Source organism: Rhinatrema bivittatum, chromosome 3, assembly GCF_901001135.1.
Source record: "Rhinatrema bivittatum chromosome 3, aRhiBiv1.1, whole genome shotgun sequence".
Lineage (NCBI taxonomy): Eukaryota > Metazoa > Chordata > Amphibia > Gymnophiona > Rhinatrematidae > Rhinatrema > Rhinatrema bivittatum.
Genome location: NC_042617.1, coordinates 230,807,986 through 230,829,597, shown reverse-complemented (window position 1 = coordinate 230,829,597; position 21,612 = coordinate 230,807,986). Strand labels below are relative to the sequence as shown.

The following is a 21,612-nucleotide window of genomic DNA, read 5'->3' as shown; positions in this document are numbered from 1 at the left end:
TTCCACATTCATTCTACGAGGGTGCAGTCTGCTTAATGGGCAGAGGCAATCTCCATTGCCATGCAGGATTTCCGTAAAGCGGCTTCCCAGTCATCCTTACATTCCTTTTCCAAGCATTATCGTCTTTATTTATTTCGGATTTTTATATACCGACATTCTCAATACAAGTATCGAATCAGGTCGGTTTACATAGAACATTAACTGTCGCAATAAAGGCGTTACATTAAACAGCGTTTCTTAACATATATTTTCTTAACATATCACACATAAATATAACTATAAATACAACTTAAATATAAGTATAAATACAGTTTAACTTAAATATAAATACAACTTGAATATTACATAAACAATAATAATACTGATGATAATAATAACTCGTCAACAGGACGAAGATCAATATCAGGAAAGTTTAAAGCGTGAATAAATATCTTGAATAATTGGAGGGACAGTCTAAATTGTGATGTGAGGGTACATATACCTTGTTGAAATGCAAAAACCGAGTTATGCATGAATTAAAGAAGACTGATGAATCAGAGAAGTAGTCTTAAACAGGTGAGTTGTTCAGGTCTGGCGTGGTTGGTTCTTGAGGGGAATATGGGTGATCGATGATCTGATGTTGGACTATTTTCCTCTTTGACCGGTGTCTGAGTGATCTTGTGACTCTGAATAAGCTTGCCTGAAAAGCCACGTTTTTAGGTTTTTCTTAAAAGTTAGATGACAGGTCTCTTGGCGTAGATCCGGCGGTAATGAGTTCCAGAGGGTGGGCCCAGCTGTGGAGAGTGCTCGTTTTGTTAGTGTAGATTTGATCGGGGGAGCATATAAGGAACCTTTGTAGTTGTATCTGATGGGTCTTTGTGATGTGTGAGGGCGGATTTGTGTGATTAGATTTAGGTGAGCGATGCCCATAATATCCTTGTGGATCATTGATAATGTCTTGTAGGAGATTCTAGCTTTTATAGGAAGCCAGTGGAGGCTGTGAAGAATAGGTGTTATGTGGGCTCTTTTATTTGTGTTAGTGAGTAGCCTCGCTGCGGCATTCTGCACCATCTGTAATGGTCTTGTGGATAAGGCTGGAAGACCTAGCAGTAGAGAGTTGCAGTAATCCAGTTTAGACAGGATTAAAGACTGGACTACTAGCCGGAAGTCACTGAAGTGAAGAAGAGGTTTAAGATTTTTTAGCACTTGGAGTTTGAAATAGCATTCTTTAGTTGTATTGGTGATGAAGGATTTAAGGTTGAATTTGTTGTCGAGATGCACTCCCAGGTCTCTGACTGAGGTGGAGTGGTTAATAGTTAGTTTTGAGAATTGAGTTGCGTTTAGGGAGTTGGTGAGGGTATTGTTTTCGTCAGGTGAGATGATGAGGATTTCTGTTTTGTTTGGATTAAGTATGAGGTTCAAGCTGGATAGCAGAGTGTTGATAGCCTGTAAGCAGTTGTTCCAATGTGCCCAAGTTTTTTGCAGTGATTCTGTGATGGGCAAGAGAATCTGAATGTCATCAGCGAAAATATAATGTTTTAGCTTTAGGTTAGAGAGTAAGTGGCAGAGTGGAAGCAGGTAAATATTAAATAGTGTAGGTGAGAGAGATGATCCTTAAGGTACTCCTCGAGTTGATTTGATAGGATGCGATTCTTCATTATTGATTTTTACTTTGTAGAATCTGTTCTCCAGGAACGATTGGAACCAGCTATATATATATTTCTGTTAAGGAGGATGCAGCTTATGGCACTGGAGGATGCAGCTTATGGCACTGGAGTTCACAGACGGCCCTTATTTCCTCCCTCTCTAGTTAGTGAGAGCTTGGGTTCTTCCCATCTGTTTGGACTGAACTGGTGGAGCAGGATGAAATGGAAGGAGAAATTTTCTTTCCATGAGTCCTACTACACCAGTCTAGGATTCTCCCGGGAAGCCTGGGCCTCATTTTCTATAGTGTGTGAGATTCAAATACCTGTCTAGTTTATATTGCATCCAGTCATTAGAGTTTTCAGTCACTTCTCTAGTTTCCATATCCTTCTATCCAGCTTTCTTGGTTTGCTATAAGTAGGAGAGTGGAAATATGAGAATTTCTATCTCATCATAAATGTTAACATTTTCTCATATGTTCATCAGTGTTTTTCAGTGCTTTGTCATAGGTTATACTGGCTTCTCACTGTACTAACCTTCCTATACATAGTGGCAATGTCACTGGAGAATTCAGTGTTCTCTGCCTCCCATCTGCTGGTATGGGGACATTATCCACTTATTTGGCATGGACTGGTGTAACAGGATTAATGGAAACAAAATTAATAAATAAAAAATGTCTCCTTCTCTGTATGCAAATATTTATCTAAACTTTCTATATGTCTCCTTAAACTTGAAGACAATCAATATATATTTTATGATCTGGCCCAGGTATGCTAGTATAAAGTATTGGATTCTTTATTTCCTTTTGATTTGCTCCGTTTTTGCCTTTTAGCTCTTCAATTGTGGGTTGTTTAAAGTATGCATATTTGTATTTTAATTTTCATTTCTCTGTCCTCATGTACTTTTTTGTTTCAGTTTTATTTCTTGGTTGTAAAGTTTGAATATCATAAATAGATTTGAAAAAAAAGGTCTTACTGGAACTTCTGCAAGTATCCTAAAATTTATTTGGTTGTAATTGTTTTAGCCTGGTAGTGTCGTCGTCTTCTTCCTTTGGGCTTCTAGCTCAATTGGAATTAACCTCTACTTGGTCTGCAGCACTGTGAGCTTTTATTCACAATTACTGAGAATTCCCCTCACCATTGCTGTTTTTAACTCTTCTTCCCTCCAGTCTAGCCTAGCCATTATAGGAACTGTTCTCAGTCAGGGGCTACACTTAGTACTCATGTGCGCCGAGTATAACTGCTAAGTGTTGCCATTCTGTGATAGTCAGCAACCCCAGCAACAGCTGGCCCAAGGAACAGAAGCCAGCCCTACCACTACCACTGTACCACTGGGCCGGACCCTGTCTAGGGTTTATAAACTTAGATTGTGTTCTCTACTATCTGTGACAAAAAGATTACTATAAAATGTTAGCGTTTTGTGTTATCTGGGTGAGGGATGAATATGTGAGGCAATAAGAGACATGGCTAAAACATTTCCAGTCAGGGGTAGGCAACCTCCATTTCTCTTGCACACCAATCTGCTTTGCTTTTCAGTATATACCAATGAATATGCATGACATAAAGTTGCATGCACACTGCTTCAATTGTATGCAGTTTTATCTATTGATCCTTAGGGATATCCTGAAAACCTGAGCAGATTGGATTCAAGGACTGGAGTTTGCCTGTTCCTGCCTCTGGCTAACAATTGAGAAAATAGAGTTAATAGAGTACACATTTTCTTCTAAATGTTCTTGCAGTACTTGTAAAATTAAATATCACTTTACTTGTGTCCTTTTTATTTCTTGTGCAGGAGTTAATAGAAAGTGTTGTGACCCTAGCGGAAAACACAGCTGATGAGTTAGCACGTAGTGATGGCAGAGATGTACAGCTGGAAGAGGATCCAGATCTTCAGTTGCCTTTCCTTTTGCCAGAAGATGGTTATTCATGCGATGTTGTACGAAGCATTCCGAGTGGGTTGCAGGAATTTTTGGATCCATTGTGTCAGAGAGGTTAGTACTTTTCTATATTTGTGTTCAGATGAATGATTGGGTAGTTATGGCTGAAATGCTACTAAATCTGTCTAGGGCAGGTCTTTAAATTTTTACATCTATTGTTTAAAGTTTTAATGATCAGCACAGAGACTGGACTACAGTCCACTGGAGTTCAAGCTTGAGGGAGTTGGTATGCTTCTATGGAGGAAGCATTATTATCTTCTGCATATGTGACTAGCACAGAGGACTTTCTGTTCTCACAGGACAGGCAGGATGGTAGTCCTCACATATGGGTGACATCATCAGGATGGAGCCCAATCACGGAAAACTTCTGTCAAACTTTCCAGAACTTTGGCCCCTACTGGGCATGCCCAGCATGGCACTAACCCTGCAGCCAGCAGGGGTCCCCCTTCAGTCTTCTTTTTTCCACGCAGCAGTAGCCTCGCGGTTTAGGAGCTCTGAAGAGATTCCGGACAGGAATTTTCCTCACGGAGTTTATTAAACTTAAATTGCCCCACAGGGGTCCCTCCTCTAACTTTTCTCAGGCCGCGGTACTCAGGTAAGTTTTTTCACCGTCTTTAGTTCATTACCGTCGACTTTGGCCCTCGCGGCCTACTGGCCGTCGACCGTACCACGGCTTGATTTTTTTCTATGGCCATGGCGTCGGGGTTTCGTCGGTGCCCAGACTGTACTCATACCATGTCTATCACAGACCATCATGGAGTCTGTGTAATGTGTTTAGGCCATGAGCATGATGTCCTGACTTGCACCAAATGTGCCCTCATGACACCAAAAGGTCGCAAAGCCAGAATGGAGAAGATGGGACTCCTCTTCCGTGCTCACACTCGGACGCCGTCCATCGCATCGACATCATCGGATCCGGCACAGTCTTCACGGCCATCGACTCCCGTTACTCCCTCTCAAGATCGAGGGGATTGTAGGGAGAAACATCGCCATCGGCATCGTAAGTCTCGGACCATCGAGGGAGTGAAATCATCAACCTCGCCACCGTCTGAGCCACTATCGAAGAAGCCCCGTCCAGAAATGGCAGCGACGATTCCTGCGACCGGGTCATCGAGGCCACCCTCACCCAATTGGGGTTTGGGAGTCGCGATTCCGCCTGTAAAGGTGGTCCCTCCGACTGTGCCTCCGCCTCCCTCTTCCGTCACGGAGCCGGGGCTGCTTGCTCCAGGTCTCCGGGAAGAACTGGATCGGCTGGTCCAGGATGCCATCGACAAGGCGATGCAATGGCTCCAGGTTCCTCCAACACCGGCACCGAGACTGGAACCGACCCATTGACAACAGTGCTGGCACCGCTACTATCCCGGATGGAGGCGCTCATGACCGCCCTTCCACCGGTGATTCCCTGGTCTCCAATGGCTCCGGTACGCTCCCCGATGACAGCTTCATCGGGAAGAGAAACACCGTTCCGCATTCCTCCTTCGGGAGTATTGCCTCAGCCATCGATGCCGTTTCGTCCCTCGCCACCGATTCATTCATCAGGAGCGATACGCACACCAGCGCCATCGATAACTTCGATACCGGCACCGATGCTGCCCAGACCATCCACGGTGCCCCCCGGCGATTCCTTCGATTTTCTTGGAGCCTCAACCGGGGCCTTTGGGTATCCAACCCCCTTCTCATCCTACAGGTCAGTCTGCTGATCCTTATGACACCTGGGGTGATGATACTTCCACAGACACCGATGACTTACCTTCACCTCCCTCTCCTACTGAAAGTAGAAAGCATTCTCCTCAAGAGGACCTCTTTCATTAATTTTGTGAAGGAAATGTCTGAGATGGTCCCTTTTCAGCTCCAGATGGAGCAGGACGATAGGCACCAGATGATGGAGTTGCTCCAATTCCTGGATGCTCCCAAAGTGATCACTTCTATTCCCATTCATCAAGTTCTTCTTGACCTCCTCAAAAAGAACTGGGAGAACCCTGGATCCATTGCTCTAGTACACAGAAAGGCTGACACTACCTATTTAGTGCAATCAGCCCCTGGCTTTCAAAATTCTCAGCTCGACCACCACTCAGTTGTGGTGGAATCGGCTCCAAAGAAAGCAAAAAGAACGAAGCCTCCCTCATCTACCCCTCCTGTTAAGGAACACAAGTTCCTAGACAATATTGGTCGACAAGTGTTCCAAGGGGCCATGCTCATCTCCAGAATTGCTGCTTACCAGCTGTACCTTACCCAATACAATACAGTCATTTTCAAGCAGATACAGGACTTCTCTGAAACCCTGCCTGACCAATTCCAACAACAGCTTCAAAACCTTGTCAACAAGGGGTTTGAGGCAGGAAAGCATGAGATAAGAACAGCTTACAATATCTTCGACACCTCTACTAGAGTGTCTGCAGCTGCAATTTCGGCAAGACAATGGGCCTGGCTCAAATCTCCTGACTTTCGGCCAGAAGTACAAGACAGGCTATCTGACCTACCATGTGTAAGACGATCTGTTCGGTGAACAGATCCAGCAAATAGTGGCTGAATTAAAGGTCCATCATGAGACCTTTAAACAGCTCTCATTGATACCTTCCAACTTCCCCTCAAGGCAGCCCTTTAGGAAGGACTCTAAGAAGTCATTCTTCCATCCAAGGAAGTACTATCCTCCACCAGCAAGGTCCCGAACTACGAGACCTTCTCAAAAACCTCAGCCTTGCCAGGCCCGAAAGCAAAAGCCGCAAGCAGCTCCCCAGCCAGGGCCTGCTTCAGGCTTTTGTTTTTCAATTGGAGAGCAGCAGCCTGATTCCTCTGCCAAGCATACCAGTGGGAGGTCGATTGTGCCACTTTCACGGCATGTGGCAGTCAATCACAACCGACCAATGGGTGCTGGCAATCATTGCTCAGGGTAACCACCTAAACTTTCTTGCTCTTCCACTGGACTCTCACCACCTCTGCAAGCATGGAGACTATCCGACCATTCTGTCCTTCTGGAGCAGGAGGTTTCCCTTCTTCTCCAGTTAAGAGCAATAGAACCCGTCCCATTGTCGCAGCAAGGCGACACCCCTGAAAACCATCTCTGGAACTGGTATCTCCCCAACATCCTCATTAGTAAACACTGAAGCAAATTATTTAGTCTTTCTGCAATGGCCTTATCTTCCCTAAGAGCCCCTTTAACTTATCCAAACCTTTTTTGAATTCAGCTACACTAACTGCATTAACCACATCCTCTGGCAACAAATTCCAGAACTTGTGCGTTGAGTGAAAAAGAATTTTCTCCGATTAGTTTTAAATGTGCTACTTGCTAACTTTATGGAATGCCCCCTATCCTTCTATTATCCGAAAGTGTAAATCGATTCAAGACCTCTCATGATCTTAAAGACCTCTATCATATCCCCTCTCAGCCATCTCTTCTCCAAGCTGAACAGCCCTAACCTCTTCAGCCTTTCCTCATAGGGGAGCTGTTCCATCCCCTTTATCATTTTTGGTTGCCCTTCTCTGTACCTTCTCCATCACAATCAGTATCTTTTTAGTATCTTTTACCTTTTTTGGGCAGAGTTTTCTGGTTAGCGCCACAGAAATGCATGTAAATATAGGGGTAGATTTTAAAAGGCATATATTTATTCGCGCAACCCGGCGTGAACAAATCTACGCCCAATTTTATAACATGCTCGCGCTGCCGCACACATGTTATAAAATCTAGGGTCGGCGCGTGGAAGGGGGTGCACAATTGTGCAACTTGCGTGCGCTGAGCTGCGCAGCCTTCCTCTGTTCCCTCTGAGGCCGCTCCGAAATCAGACTGGTCTCGAAGGCAACTTTCCTTCCGCCCCCCAGCCCTATCTAAGACCCCCTCCTAACCTTTATCATAGAAGTTACGCCTTCTGGCTCTCCATCCTCCGGCATGGCGGCTGTGCCGGAGGCCTCGGTCCAGCCCCTGGTATGCCCCCGGGTAGGCACCCCGCCCATGGCCCTGCCCCCGGAACACCCCTTTTTGCAAGCCCCGGGGCATACGCAAATCCCAGGTCTTGCGTGCGCCACCGAGCCTATGCAAGATAGGCTTGGCACAGGCAGGTGCAGGTTTTTTGGGGTTAGGTGCGTAACCCTTTTAAAATCTGCCCCATAATGTACATGTTGTAAGTGATATTTTTACCTTATAAGACTTTACATTGAATATCCTGTTTGATGTAAAATATGTTGTTATAAATGCATAATTTTAAATTATGTGTAGGGAGAGAGGGGCAGGAAAGTACAAGGCTATAAGATTCACCTATGGCACCTAAATCCCTTGCACCACTCCTGGCTGCACTGGCTCCATGTGGGAAAGCAGGATTCTGGAGCTGTGCTGCTTTGAGTCCTGTGACTCTCCCCAGTGTCACCCAGGGCTTAATTTTTCTTTTTTCTTAACATCTGGTGAAACATGGATCGCTTCTTGTTCCCCCCCCCCCCCCCCCCCCCCCCCCCCCAGGTAAGTAGGCAGTACAGAGCCTGAGAAATTATAAAAGCAGCAAACGTTTTAGCACACTGTCAATGGATATACAATAAAGTGGTGTGGAGGCAAGGAGAAATTGAGGCAAGCTACAGTTACATAAAGGGATGGGTCAGCCAACAAGGAAGTGCCTGTGCAATGTTGGGGAGGCGTCTGTCTGCTGACCTCACCTATGAAAGAGGCAGCTTTCATAGGTGAGGAAACTCACTGGTCTACGGAACCAGTGAGTTTCTTGGAGAGAAGGGGTGGGAATGGGAAAGGACAGGGGCTGGCACCAAGCAAAAAACCTTTACATAAAGATGTGGCATATGGAGCTGGGGCACTCAGTGTGTGAGTACATGAGCAGCAGCACAACAGAAAGAGTGTGTGTATGTTAGAGAGAGTGTGTGTAAGGGCATCTTTCTGTGTCAGGGAGAGAGACATTCACACACATACTTTGTGTCTGTGTGTGCGCGCGTGCATGTGGGTGTCTTTTTTTTTTTTTTCTCTCTCTCTGACACAGACAAGACACATCCACACACTGAGAGTGAGAGTGAGAATACTGGCAGCAGATCGCCTTTGCCCACACTATGTCACAGAGGCCGACCGTCGGTACCTGTGACATAGTGAGGGCAAAGGCGATCGGCGCCATTTTGAGTACTGGCATCGGACGGACGGCGTGCAGGAGGTAGCTCCTGGACCCCCGCTGGAATTTTGGCAAGTCTTGTGGGGATCAGGAGGCCCCCCCCAAGCTGGCCAAAAGTCCCTGGGGGTCTCGGAGTGACCTCCTGCACTCCGGCCATCCGATGCCAGTACTCAAAATGGCGCCGATAGCCTTTGCCCATACTATGTCACAGGGGCTACCGGTGCCATTGGTCAGCCCCTGTCACATGGTAGGAGCACAAGATGGCGCCGATGGCCATGTGACAGGGGCTGACCAATGGCACCGGTAGCCCCTGTGACAAAGGCTATCGGCGCCATGATGGTTCCCGGACCCCCCGCTGGACCACCAGGGAGTTTTGGTAAGTCTTGGGGGGGGTTCAGGAGGGTGGGGGGGTTTGTTTAAATTTTTATTTAGGTGGCCGTATAATTCGGGGAAGATTCGTGTATTCGTGGGGAATCGCGATACGTTTCGCTTCCCCACGAATACTACGAATAGTGCAATATACGTTGCGGATAACCAATACGGCAAAAACGAATGCACACCCCTAATATATATGAGAGAGCGCCAAATTTGGTGGGGGGAGGAGGATAGTACAACTGATTACATGGATTGCATGTTGCGGTTGCTATTAGTTTCGGGGGGGTTGTCCGTGCGTTTTCGACGCGCGGCCAAACGCAGGCTAACAGTGCGCTCCGCTGGAGCGCACTTTACTGTATCGGCCTGTTATTTAGGAAATATGTGAACTTTGTTAGAGATTTTTTGCTTCAGTTTTGTCAGGGTCCAGGTCACATTATGTACTTCTGAAGGGTCAGTTTGTCATGCTTTTGGGAATTGTTAAAATGCACGCTGCAGGGAAAGACAAGGAAGTCTGACAAACTCCCTGTGGGCTGGTTTTGAAAAAAGTTCCCCAGTTGATATTTTCCTACAATCTATCCCTGATTTCATTTAATAGTAAACATGATATGTTCATCTGTTAAGTGTTATAGATTATAAAAGCATTTTGTTGCAATCACAAGCAAAAATTTCATGGATTTTATCTTTTAAATGAAAGGAAAAATGAGCTATAATCGTTGTGTTTCTAGCTATAGGGTGCATGCCTAAGGGCTAGTAGCATCTTTATCTAGGCAGCCCTTGTGCTCTTTTTTTTTTTTTCCAGAAGCTTTTCCTGTTGTGTGATAGTCAGGACAAAATTTAGGCATAGGCAATGAAGGCAACTTCCCCTGGTCCTGCATTGCTATCACTGCCATGCAGCTGATCTAGGCTTGCAGTCATGCCACTGACCTGCTGCCATGGGCCCAACAACAGCAGCAACTTCAGGAAAGTAAGTTCAGTGTGATAGCTGCTAGTCATATCATATTCAGAGACTTGCAATAGCTCCATCCCTCCCACACTGGCTTCCAGCTACCATAGAAAAATGTGTTGAGGGCAGGCCACTACTGAAAGGGCCTGTGCTGAATTTCTTTTCCTGAAGTACCAGCTGTTGGGCCAGTGCACATATAGAAGACAGCATGGGCCACCTCCAAGATTGAGTGGGTTGGACACAGGGAAAGAGGGCAATTGAGAAGGATACCACCTCTTGTCTGTGGGAGCTCTAAAGTTAAATCTGGCTTCTGTGATAACAGTAATATTTTGTTCATAAGGTGGTCCTATGTCCATTCATCATGCAGTTAAGCATTTGATCCTGAGCGTGCTGCTTATTGGTTGTAGGGAAACAATTCCAGGCTGTGTTTACACACACGTTCCTGTGCTATAAAAGCCTCACAGCAGTGATGGCTTTGCTTTCTTCACCATTTAATAATTGTATTGTTCATCAGAAAAAAACATAAGCATACAGCACACCTGTTTAATTGTGTACATTGTGTTTTCTTTTTTAAGGTTTTTGCCGGCTAATTCCCCATCCACGATCGCCAGGCACTTGGACAATTTATTTTGAAGGAGTAGATTATGAAAATCACCTGATATATGAGAATGCGGAGCTGGTAAGTATTACTTTGGTAGTGGGAAGGGAGGGATAGCAGACTTAATAGCACAAAACAATTAAGACAGTTTATGAATAGGCCTATTTGAGGTACGTTAAAAGATTTATTTTTTTTAAACTTAAATTGATAATACTAGAACCATCTGATTCTTTACTGTTCTAGTGTTCTGTGGTAATACAAAGTATCAATAGTAGCAGTAAAATTGTTAAATCTGTATTTAAGAATTTTGCTGGTGCTAACAGAGCTTTGATACTTTATTTTGCCCCCTTTTTCAGCTGTATTTTTGTTGTGGCGTTTTCCCCTATTTTTTGTTTTGCTAATGTTTTGTGATGTCATGGAGCTACAGCAAGAATCCTGACAAGAATGATATATAAATATGTAATGGTTATTGTCATTTTTCTTTTCCTTTTCCTTCCTCTTTTATGAATAAAAGTGAGTGTTTTAAAAATAGCAGTACTATCATGTACCAGTGAATATAATTTAAATTGTGTTGTTTTCACATCATTTGATTTTGCTTTGTGTGTGAGAGTGGGGTGAGGAAGGGGGTTATGTGTTAATATGCAATTTGTTTTAGAAAAAACATATATAAGCAATGGTGAGGTTAAACCAGACATTCATGAAAGTAATGCTGATTCACTGCTTCTACAGGAAATATGTGTCTACAATGAACAACCAGGGCACTTACACAACTATGTATTGTACTATGTGATATTTGACACACAAAATATGCAGTCCTGATAAATCTTTTTTGTTTTTTTTAAGTCAGTTTTTCAGAAGGATAACATAAATGATGAACTGGACTCAGAGTAACAAATTAATAAATATATATTACATTTTATAAATTTGTGCTGTGGTGCATTGTTTACTGTTTTCAGATAGTTGTATGTATTTATTTTTCTTTATGTACAAACAAAATGACAAAGCTCCCTAGTCCATGTGACCCTAGATCTTTATATGGTCGTTTTAAAAGGCAAATACAAATCTTGATAGCTGGAGTTAAGGAAAGGCATGTTTTTAATTTAGAAAACTATCTTATCTTGTTATGCTTATTTTGTAATTGTTATCTTTACATTAAAGAACCGCAAAACATATTTAAACAGAATACATTCTACATATTTCATGGATGCTATGTACCTCCTGTTTAAGATTCAACTTCTCACAAATAAAAAGTACATTAAAAAACTTACATTAATAAACCCCATACATCAGTATACCAATCATTATACACTTTACCTAGATTCTCCAAAGACAAACAGAATGGCAGCCCTCACACAGTGGTGACATCCTGCAAATCTTCTAGCATTCCCTAGCCCTAGCCAACTCCCTGCCTCCTAGGCAGGGCCCCTTAGTCTCATCTTTTCCATAGAACCTGCAAGATACAGTTCTTTCTGTTTCACACACAGTTATTGCAGTGAAAAATTCTGGAGCTGCAGGAGCTGTTTCTCACAGGGCCCTGCAGGTTGGTTTTCTCCCTCTAGATATATTTTGGAGTCTCTTTCAGGTTTTTTCTTGATTTAAGCCTTTTATTTATTCGATCCTATAGTGCTTTGGCTCCGGTGCCCCAGCACGGCCTGGTCAAAGTTTTTTCTAGCTTTTACATTGTGGTTTTACCTTTAGTCTGATGCCTCAAGAACCTGTATTTCCGTACCCCTTGCGTGGTTGGGCTAGGCTTCATATCCCTGAGTCATTCAGGGTCTTATCTGGGTACAGGCCTCACAGTGTCTCTGGCAGCCTCTCAAGTAGGGACTCCAGGAGACTTAGTCTGCCTGATATGCATTGACATCAAGGTATCCAGGATTGCACTGCTGGTGCATCAATGACATCAATTCCTCCTTGACATATGCATTTGGTTCAGAACCAGGTCAGTGCCTGCCGCTGGAGAGGGATTATTCTTGTATCGACATGAATTCCCCAAGGGTTCCTATGAAGAGGAGAGCTTATTCTCCCTACAATCCTGGGAATCATAGCAATGTCCGAGTTTCCAAATTAATTCTTACCTCTATGCTCTGGATGACATGGTCTCCCCCTCCTGATTGCCAAAAAAGCTGGCAGAGACAGTCTTCACAGAGGAACTGGAGCCAAGGAATGGAAGCATTCAGCAGTGGCTGATGCACCAGTGGTGCCCATGTTCCGAAGATATCTGATGCTAGTACACAAACAGCTGCCAGTGCGCCAGTGGGAATCTATGGTGAGCACTGCAACATCTATACAATCACAGTGCCCATTCCATTCTGTAGGTGTCATCTGTTCCTCTGATGGGATCACCATTAGGCGCAACTGCATCAGTGTTGGGGTGCCATTTTGCCAGTGGAAATCTTCGTCAGGCTCTGAGTTGTCATCTGGGCTGTGCACTTGACAATTAGCACTGGATGCCATGCACTAATGCATCTATTGAACATCTTAAGAACATAAGAACATGCCATACTGGGTCAGACCAAGGGTCCATCAAGCCCAGCATCCTGTTTCCAACAGTGGCCAATCCAGGCCATAAGAACCTGGCAAGTACCCAAAAACTAAGTCTATTCCATGATACCGTTGCTATTAATAGCAGTGGCTATTTTCTAAGTCAACTTAATTAATAGCAGGTAATGGACTTCTCCCCCAAGAACTTATCCAGTCCTTTTTAAACACAGCTATACTAACTGGCGAAAGTTCAGGCCGAGCCCCTTAGGTAGATGAATGAGATCCCACCCACTCTGTCAGGCAATCCAGACCAGATGGGGTTATCCAGTGAGTGGGGCAGTGAATCAGAGGACTCCTCAGATCGAGGGAAAGGTCAGCGCCCCCTGATTCACCACCTCCACAAATAATGAGGAGGTCTTCTCCAGAGGATTTCTCCTTTCACAGCTTGTGACCTTGCAAGAGGCTATGCCCAATGATGGTACAACCTACAGTCATGCTTGAAAAAAGTAGAAAAACTCCAAACAAACAAGCCAGTGAAAGTAGTTGAAAAATCTCAAACCAAAAATACAAAGCTTTCACTATAAAGTAAATAATTTAAATCGCTGCAGTTGTCTGTGCTGGATCTACCAAGTATTCATGATACGGAGGAAAAAGACCTCAGAACAGTAGCAAGCCTAGTTAAAAAAAAAAAAAAACTTAAGAACTCGCTACAATTATTCCAATCATCGGTCAAAAAAAACCCCATCCACCTTTTATTCAATAATTCAAAAAATGTTTTATAAATTATTTTCTCTGTATGTAAAACTTGACGTAACTCATAACAGTGCCCATTCCAATCCACAAATTCTGCTTAAATTGCCAACTTTGGCCAGCGTTTCGCCAACAAGGCTTCATCAGGGCATCATTTGTGGATTGGAATGGGCATTATTATGAGTTACGTCAAGTTTTACATACAGAGAAAATAATTTATAAATTTTTGAATTATTGAATAAAAGGTGGATGGAGGTTTTTTGACCGATGATTGGAATAATTGTAGCGAATTCTTAAGTTTTTTTTTAACTAGGCTTGCTACTATTCTGAGGTCTTTTTCCTCCGTATCACGAATAGTTGGTAGATCCAGCATAGACAATTGCAGTGACTGAAATTATTTACTTTATAGTGACAACCTACAATCAGCCAGGGATTTGGCAGAGTAACTCCTATGCCTCTTGAGTCTGTAGGGTCATTAGAGGATAAAGAGTTGAGTGGAATCACAAAGTGTTAGACCAGCGGTGCATTTAGAACCAGAAGCTGGTGATCTTCTTTTGTTGTAGGCAATGGGGGCTTAGTGTAAAGGTTGCCATGGGCCCACTCCACTGCCACTACAGCCTCACTATACACAGCTGGGGTCTCATGAGTGGGCCACGGTAATGATGGGCTTGATCGCAGAAACAGCCTATTCTTCACTTTCATAAAGGAGAACAGGGGCCACAAAGACCTGGCCAGAACCCGACTTAGGGTTTTGACTGAAGTGGGGGAACATTGCCCAAATCCCAGTGTCACCACTGCAATACCTTTCAGTTGGGAGGATGAGAATTTAAATTAAAGCCATAGTATCCCAAGATAATCTGGTTGTCATGAGGGGAATAACCTTATTCGATTTTTCTCCAAATTGCTCTCTAAAAAATGCTTTTCAGTGTCCATGGGGCCTGACCAATTTACAACAGAGGTATGAGGATGTGGTCTGGTCAAATGTGTTCCACAGGTCCCCAAAGAGGTTCGTGGGGCTCAGTCCCATCCTGGGCATAAGAGCATTATAAGGTGCTTGCTAGGGAAAGCTGAGCTGTTTTTCTCTCTGCATTTGGTTCCTTATCAGAGAAGAACTGTGAGGCTGACCAAGCAGATCACCTAGGCTGGAGCACAAAACCACACTGACTCCAGCCTTTTTCTAATGCAATTTCAGCCTTATTAGCATTTACAGCACTTTAACACCACCACAGTAGACTGCCTTAACTCTGGACAGTGTACATAACACAATAGTGGACTGCCTACCTTCCCAGTCCTTCTGGTTTGGGTCAGAATAGATTTACAGGAACTGCCTCTCCTGGAGACAAGGGGGCCTGCTGACACAGCTTGGCTTATACTTTTATCCTGTTCCAGCTGATCCTGCCATCCAGACGCTCCCCTGCCCCGCAGGCTCCCTCCCACAAAGCTCTCTCTCTCTCTGGGATTTATGGTAGACCAGTCTTTTAGTCTGGTCCTGCACACATACAAAAAGGGAGAAACCAGTCACTTCATCATATTCCACCCCCCCCCCCCCCCCAGTTTGGACCCATCAGTCACAGCATTACTACTTCCCCCTGGATCTCATCCAAAGAAGTACCACATACCCCACACCCTTTTATCTGGCCTCTCACCAGCTAGGGCTTGGGGTCAGAGACCTAGCATCAGACTCACCCCCATACATTAGGGTTATCCCAGACAACATTATAGTACCACCCACTTTGGCCCTTGCCCAGTGTGCACTCCCAGTTCTTTAGTTGAGTCCATTGCTGGGTATGGGTTTAAATTTCACCCTAGCGAGACTCTTTGGACTGGCTATGGGACTTGAGTACTCTTCACTCTTCTCTCCATGACTTGTGCCTTCTCTGCACAGTCAATTACTTATTTATTTAGATTTTTATATACCATCGTTCCAAGTGAGAATCACCAGATCAAAACGGTGTATAATGTATAACAAACATTTAAAGAAATAAAGTTTACAAAGCCATATAAACTGGATAACAATAGAGGATGTATCGAAGGATTAAGGGGAAGTAGAGAAGGCAATGTTGAAAATCCAGATTTTCAGTTTTTGCTTGAATTTCTTGGTGTCAGAAGAAGTTCGAAGATTTTCTGGTAATGAGTTCCAGAGAGTGGGGCCAGCAATTGATATAGCTGTCTCTAGTATGTTTTAGGTGGTAGTTTTTTATAATTGGGATTTCAAGTAATCCTTTGTAGAGGGATCGAAGAGAACGTACAGGAGTATGAGGATTGAAATTTATTCCAAGTAGTTCATTGATAGTATCTAAATTGTTGTGAATTATTCTTAGGACTTTGTATATTATTCTGGATTGTATGAGTAGCCAATGTAAAGCAAACAGAGTCCGGGTGATGTGATCAAATTTTCGTTTTCCAGTGAGGAGTCTGAAAGCTGCATTTTGAAGAGGTTGGAGAGATTTGAGGTGATTGGTTGAAAGTCCTAGGAGTAGGGAGTTGCAGTAATCCAGGTTAGAGAGCTATAAGTAATTCAGTTAAGAGAGTTATAAGTGACTAGCAGCTGTACCCGTTCTACGTCTGGGCGGCGAGCCTTTTTATTGGCACATACGCTCTTGTATGGAAGCGTTAGCTGAAAAGGAAAAACTAAATTGTTTTCACCCAGGGCAAGGGACATGGAGGCACGTTTGCTAAAGCCAGGGCTGGCAAAGTTTATTTACCAAGCTGTCTCTCGCACTCACCCACACCCCCTCTCCTCACTCACTGGCATCCCCCTCCCCTCATATAGGCTCCCTCTCTCTGAAACCCACACTCAAGCATCCACCCTCTCTTACTCCCATGCTCTCTCACACCTCCCCTTCCCCCCCTCTTACCAACCATGCTCTCTGTCACCCCCTCCCCTCACACACATTCTCTCTCACCGGCATCCCCTCCCCATGCTCTGTCTCTTACCCTCCTGCTCTCTCTCACCCTCTCCTCCCCGACACACATTCTCTCACCAGCATGCAGCTGGACCCACGCCGTTTGCGGCAAAGATGAAGGCCCGGCGCGCCATTTGTGGCACACGGGTGCCTTCCATTTTCACCTTGAGCAGAAAATAGCAGCGGAGACCCTGGCATGCCACGAATGGAGCGCGTCCTGTGGCACACGCTCCGTTCATGGTGAAGATGAAGGCCCGGGCGCGCCAATCGTAGCACACAAAGGCCTTCCCTTTTTGCCACGAACAGCGCGCCGGGCCTTCATCTACGCCGCAAATGGAGCATGTGCCGTGGGACGCGCTCCATTTGCGGCATGCCAGGGTCTCCTCTGCTATTTTCTGCCTGTCCCGCGATGGCCGCTATCCTTCCGGTTTTGATTAGTCTTCTGGCGAGGGAGGAAATCGGCGAGGTGGAGGAAATCTGCAGGAAGGAGAAATTCTGCGCAAAATCTGCATTCTGCAGTAGCGCCGAATTCCCCCAGGAGTACCTCTTGCAGCTGGTGTTGTGACATAGCCACTGTACGGCGTGTTTGAGCCTCCAAGGCGGCCAGGGAGCCACCTGCGCCATCTATCGGCAGGCTGGGGAACATGCGTGAGCACTGACAGACACACTACCAAGCCCAATATATTATAGTGCCATCTATCGGCAGGCTGGGGAACATGTGCGAGCACTGATGGACACACTACCAAGCCCGATATATTATGGATTATAGTATAGTTCTAAAGTCTGATAATGTCAGTAGGGGTTTTAGGCGGCTTAGTATTTGAAGTTTAGAGAAACCAGATTTAATTAATTTGCTTATGTGAGGTTTCATGGATAAATTTTTATCAATTTATATGTCGAGATTTCTTACTTGATTTGCAGGAGAAAGAAGGTAGTTTCCTAGATTGATGTTGCATGGAATAGTTTTAGATGGGCTATTGCTTAGCCAGATTAGTTCACTTTTTTTTGTGTTCATTGAAAGTTTCAATTGAGAGTTTCTTAGCGTGTAGCAGATGGACTCAGGACCAATGGGTATAGTGTACTCCTGATAGCAGTTGGGAGGCAGAAATCTGACGTCAGCCTACATATACCCGTGCAGAAAGCTCTGCTCTTCAGTATTTCTCAGTCTCCTTAGCAGTTTGGGACACCACACATGCTTGCACAGCATTAGAAAATCCAAACCAAAGAAGAAAGAAAATCTTACCTCCACAAGACGAGCCCCGCTCTACTGCGGTGATAGTCGAGAATTCCTGAGGTGATTTTCGAGATCCCTCAGAGGTAAGCCTCGGTCCGGTAGCCTGTTCCCGGCGTGGACTTAGCCCCCAGAGTGGCTGAGAGGCAGTGGGTGCAATACCGAGCGTGGCGGTGAAGGTATTTTACCTCTCCCCCCCCGCAGCCGGAGACCACCTGGCACGAGACTGGGAAGTGCCGAGACAAGTTAAGGTAGAAAACTTTCTTAAAGTCTCCGAGGCTCGGATAGCCGCACAGATCGTCCTTCCGGCATCTGTTCTATCAGGTTGAGCAGCCCCGATCCGGTGCGAGGGTCCTTCCACATGGAGACCCTGCGGGGGGGCCGCCATCTTGCCTGCGTGGTCGTTGGCACCATTTCCCCTCCCCCCCTTGATTGCCGTACTGTCCGCACAACTGAGCCGGGCGCATCTATGCCGTTCACACAGCAACGCGCACAACGTTGCCGGGCGCACAAATAGGCCCATGCCCACAGCGGTATGCACATCTACCGACCTGCATGCACATCTACTGACCTGCATGCACATCTACTGACCTGCATGCACATCTTCTGACCTGCATGCACATCTTCTAAATCCCGGAGCACACAACTAAGCCTCACGGCGCGCGCATCTAGGTGCACAGACAAGTTTTTAGGGCACTACACGCGCACAAACCATGGCACCGCCGGCCAAGAAAACCAAGGGACAAGCCCTCTGCCCAGCCTGCCACCTGAGAGCTGCGCAACCCGAAGTGGCCGCTGCCATGTGCCTACAGTGTGAAGAGGCTCAGGGGGAACCAAGGCAAGGCCCCCCTCTGCCAGTAGAGGAATCCAGCTCCACCAATGATAGTACCCCGGACCTCTCTATCTCCGGCTCGGCCCCTCCTCAGAATGGGCTCCTCGGGGAATGCCGCTGGACTCAGTATTGACCCAGGAACCTTTTCCTGGATGGAATTCTTCAAAGGGCAGCAAACCTTTGTCCAGGCACAATCGGTGACACAGCCACAGTCTCCACCAAAAGACCAAAACCTTTCAGGCCCCTCGTGACCTCCCCGAGACATGCCTCCTCCGGACAAAAGCCTCCCCATAGGGAACACAAACAACTCGGAGGAAGAGCCAGACTCCGTGTAGGAAGGGGAAATCCCTCCAGGAATGGAACCATACCGAACCATAAAACATTTCTTCTCCAAAGACGAGTTATCAGATCTCATGTCTCTGAACCTGAAGACGCTAGCCATCCCAGCAAACACCACAGCGGAGCCAAAGACGAACCCTGCTTTGGTCGGGCTCAGTCAGGCCTTATGCCATTTCCCAATGCTGCAGGCCGTACAACAACTGATTGACCTGGAATGGAATGCCCCAGAGGCCAGCTTCAAAGGAGGACAGGCCCTTGAAGCCCTATACCCCCTGGAACCCTCAGCCAAAGAACTCCTGGGGTTCCTCAAAGTGGACGCGATGGTCTGCGCTGTCTCAAAGCGCACTACCATTCCAGTCGAAGAAGGAGCTGCACTCAAGGATGCCCAGGACAGACGTCAGGAAACCATCCTTAAACAGTCATTTGTTGTCGCAGCTATGTCCCTGCAGATCGCTGCCTGCTGCGCCGTGGTGACACGTGCCTGCTTGTTGCTGTTCAGGGACGCAACCATGTTCGTTGAAACAGAACGGTGATATCTTTCCTCTCGGTTGCGACCTCCGACCTGGTGCGCACCTCAGCCAGGGGCATCTCATCCATAGTGGCAGCTAGAAGGCAACTCTGGCTCCGAAGTTAGTCAGCCAACGTGACTTCCAAGACGAAACTCACGAGAATGCCCTTTAAAGGAGCCCTCCTGTTCAGAAGCGAACTGGAGAAGTTAGCTGACAAATGGGGGGAATCCCCAGTACCTCAGTTACCAGAGGACAGGAACAAAAGAAACCAACGCCCCTCTCCCCAAAATTCCAAGGTCAGAGGAACCCAGCATTTTAGACCGTACAAAAGCACATACCAAGCACCTCGTCCTGCAGGCAGGGGCCAGTCCTTTCGGAACAGAGACAACAAGAGGGGAGCCGGCTCAGGTCCAGGCCCCAGCCACACCCCACAATGAGAATCAACAGACCCATCCACAGGAAGAAGAGATGGGGGCAGGTTTGCCCTATTCAACCAAAGATGGGTCGAGATAACGTTGGACAAGTGGGTCCTAACCATCATTCGAGAGGGAACTACCTGGACTTACACAGTATCCCTGCAGACAAATTTGTGAAATCACCATGCCACTCCCCTTCTAAGGGGACGGCAGTGGACACCACACTGGCAAAACTACTCTCCCTAAGGGCGATAACACCGATGCCCATGCACCAACAAAATACTAGGCACTATTCCATCTATTTTATCATCCCCAAGAAAAAGGGAACGTTCCGGCCCATCCTGGAACTCAAGTCCGTCAATCGCTACCTAAGGGTGCCACACTTCCACATGTAAACCCTATGCTCAGTCATAAGGGCAGTACAGCCTGGAGAATTTCTGACCTCTCTAGATCTGTCAGAAGCTTATCTCCACATCCCGGTCCATCACGACCATCGGCGCTTTCTACGCTTCGCAATACTGGACCATCACTACCAGTTCCGGGTGCTACCCTTCGGACTAGCTACTGCCTCTCGGACGTTCACCAAAATCATGGTTGTAGTGGCGGCAACACTGAGGAAAGAAGGAATCCTCGTACATCCATATCTGGACGATTGGCTGATCAGGGCAAAATCTCCAGAGGAGAGTCACCAGGCGACCACCAGAGTCAAGAATCTACTGCAGAATCTTGGGTGGGTTGTCAACACAACCAGGAGCTGCCTGCAGCCCTCCCAATCGCTAGAATACCTGGGAGTCTTGTTCGACACCAAACAAGATAAGGTCGTTCTCCCCCCTACAAGGAGAAGGAAACTGATGGACCAGTTGCAAATCCTGTTGACCTGTTTTCGCCTCAAGGTATGGGACTACCTCCAAGTCCTCAGCCTCATAGCATCAACACTAGAAGTCGTCCCATGGGCAAGGGCCCACATGCAACCACTACAACGTTCCCTACTGTCGCAATGGAACCCGATGTCCCAGAACTACTCCGTTCACCTCCAGCTACCGGCAGAGGTGCGGACCCAGCTCCAATGGTGGCTACAAGAAGACCATCTGAGCAAGGGAGTAAGGCTATCCCCACCAACCTGGGTCTTGTTCACCATGGATGTGAGTCTACGAGGGTGGGGAGCCCACTGCCAGGAACTGACAGCCCAGGGGCAATGGGACAACGAAGAGTTGGGATGGAACATCAACCGGCTGGAAGCCCGGGCAGTCAGGCTAGCCTGCCTGCGGTTCAGTCTCAGACTCCGGGGCAAATCCGTCAGAGTCATGTCTGACAACGCCACAACAGTTGCTTACATCAACCGCCAAGGAGGAACCAGAAGCCAACAGGTGTCCCTGGAAAAAGATCCCCTAATAGCGTCGGCAGAAGCAAACCTACAAGGGATCTCAGCCGCCCACATCACGGGAAAAGACAACTTCACCTCTGATTACCTCAGCAGAGAGAGTCTAGACCCAGGGGAATGGATGCTGTCAACCACAGCCTTCCAGTTGATAGTAAACCGCTGGGGAATACTAGCCATGGATCTTCTGGCAACCCGG

General features: G+C 46.3%; 1 protein-coding gene across 21 annotated transcripts in view; it reads left to right on the top strand.

The window, feature by feature from the left end:
- AFDN (afadin, adherens junction formation factor) overlaps nucleotides 1-21,612 on the top strand; it is a 1,391,435-nt gene that overhangs the window by 837,164 nt on the left and 532,659 nt on the right. For all 21 annotated transcript variants that reach the window (XM_029594302.1, XM_029594301.1, XM_029594288.1 and 18 more), the window contains 2 exons: nucleotides 3,415-3,613; nucleotides 10,546-10,649. In XM_029594302.1, the coding sequence (XP_029450162.1) occupies nucleotides 3,415-3,613; nucleotides 10,546-10,649 (303 nt within the window). The remainder of the gene's footprint in view (nucleotides 1-3,414; nucleotides 3,614-10,545; nucleotides 10,650-21,612) is intronic.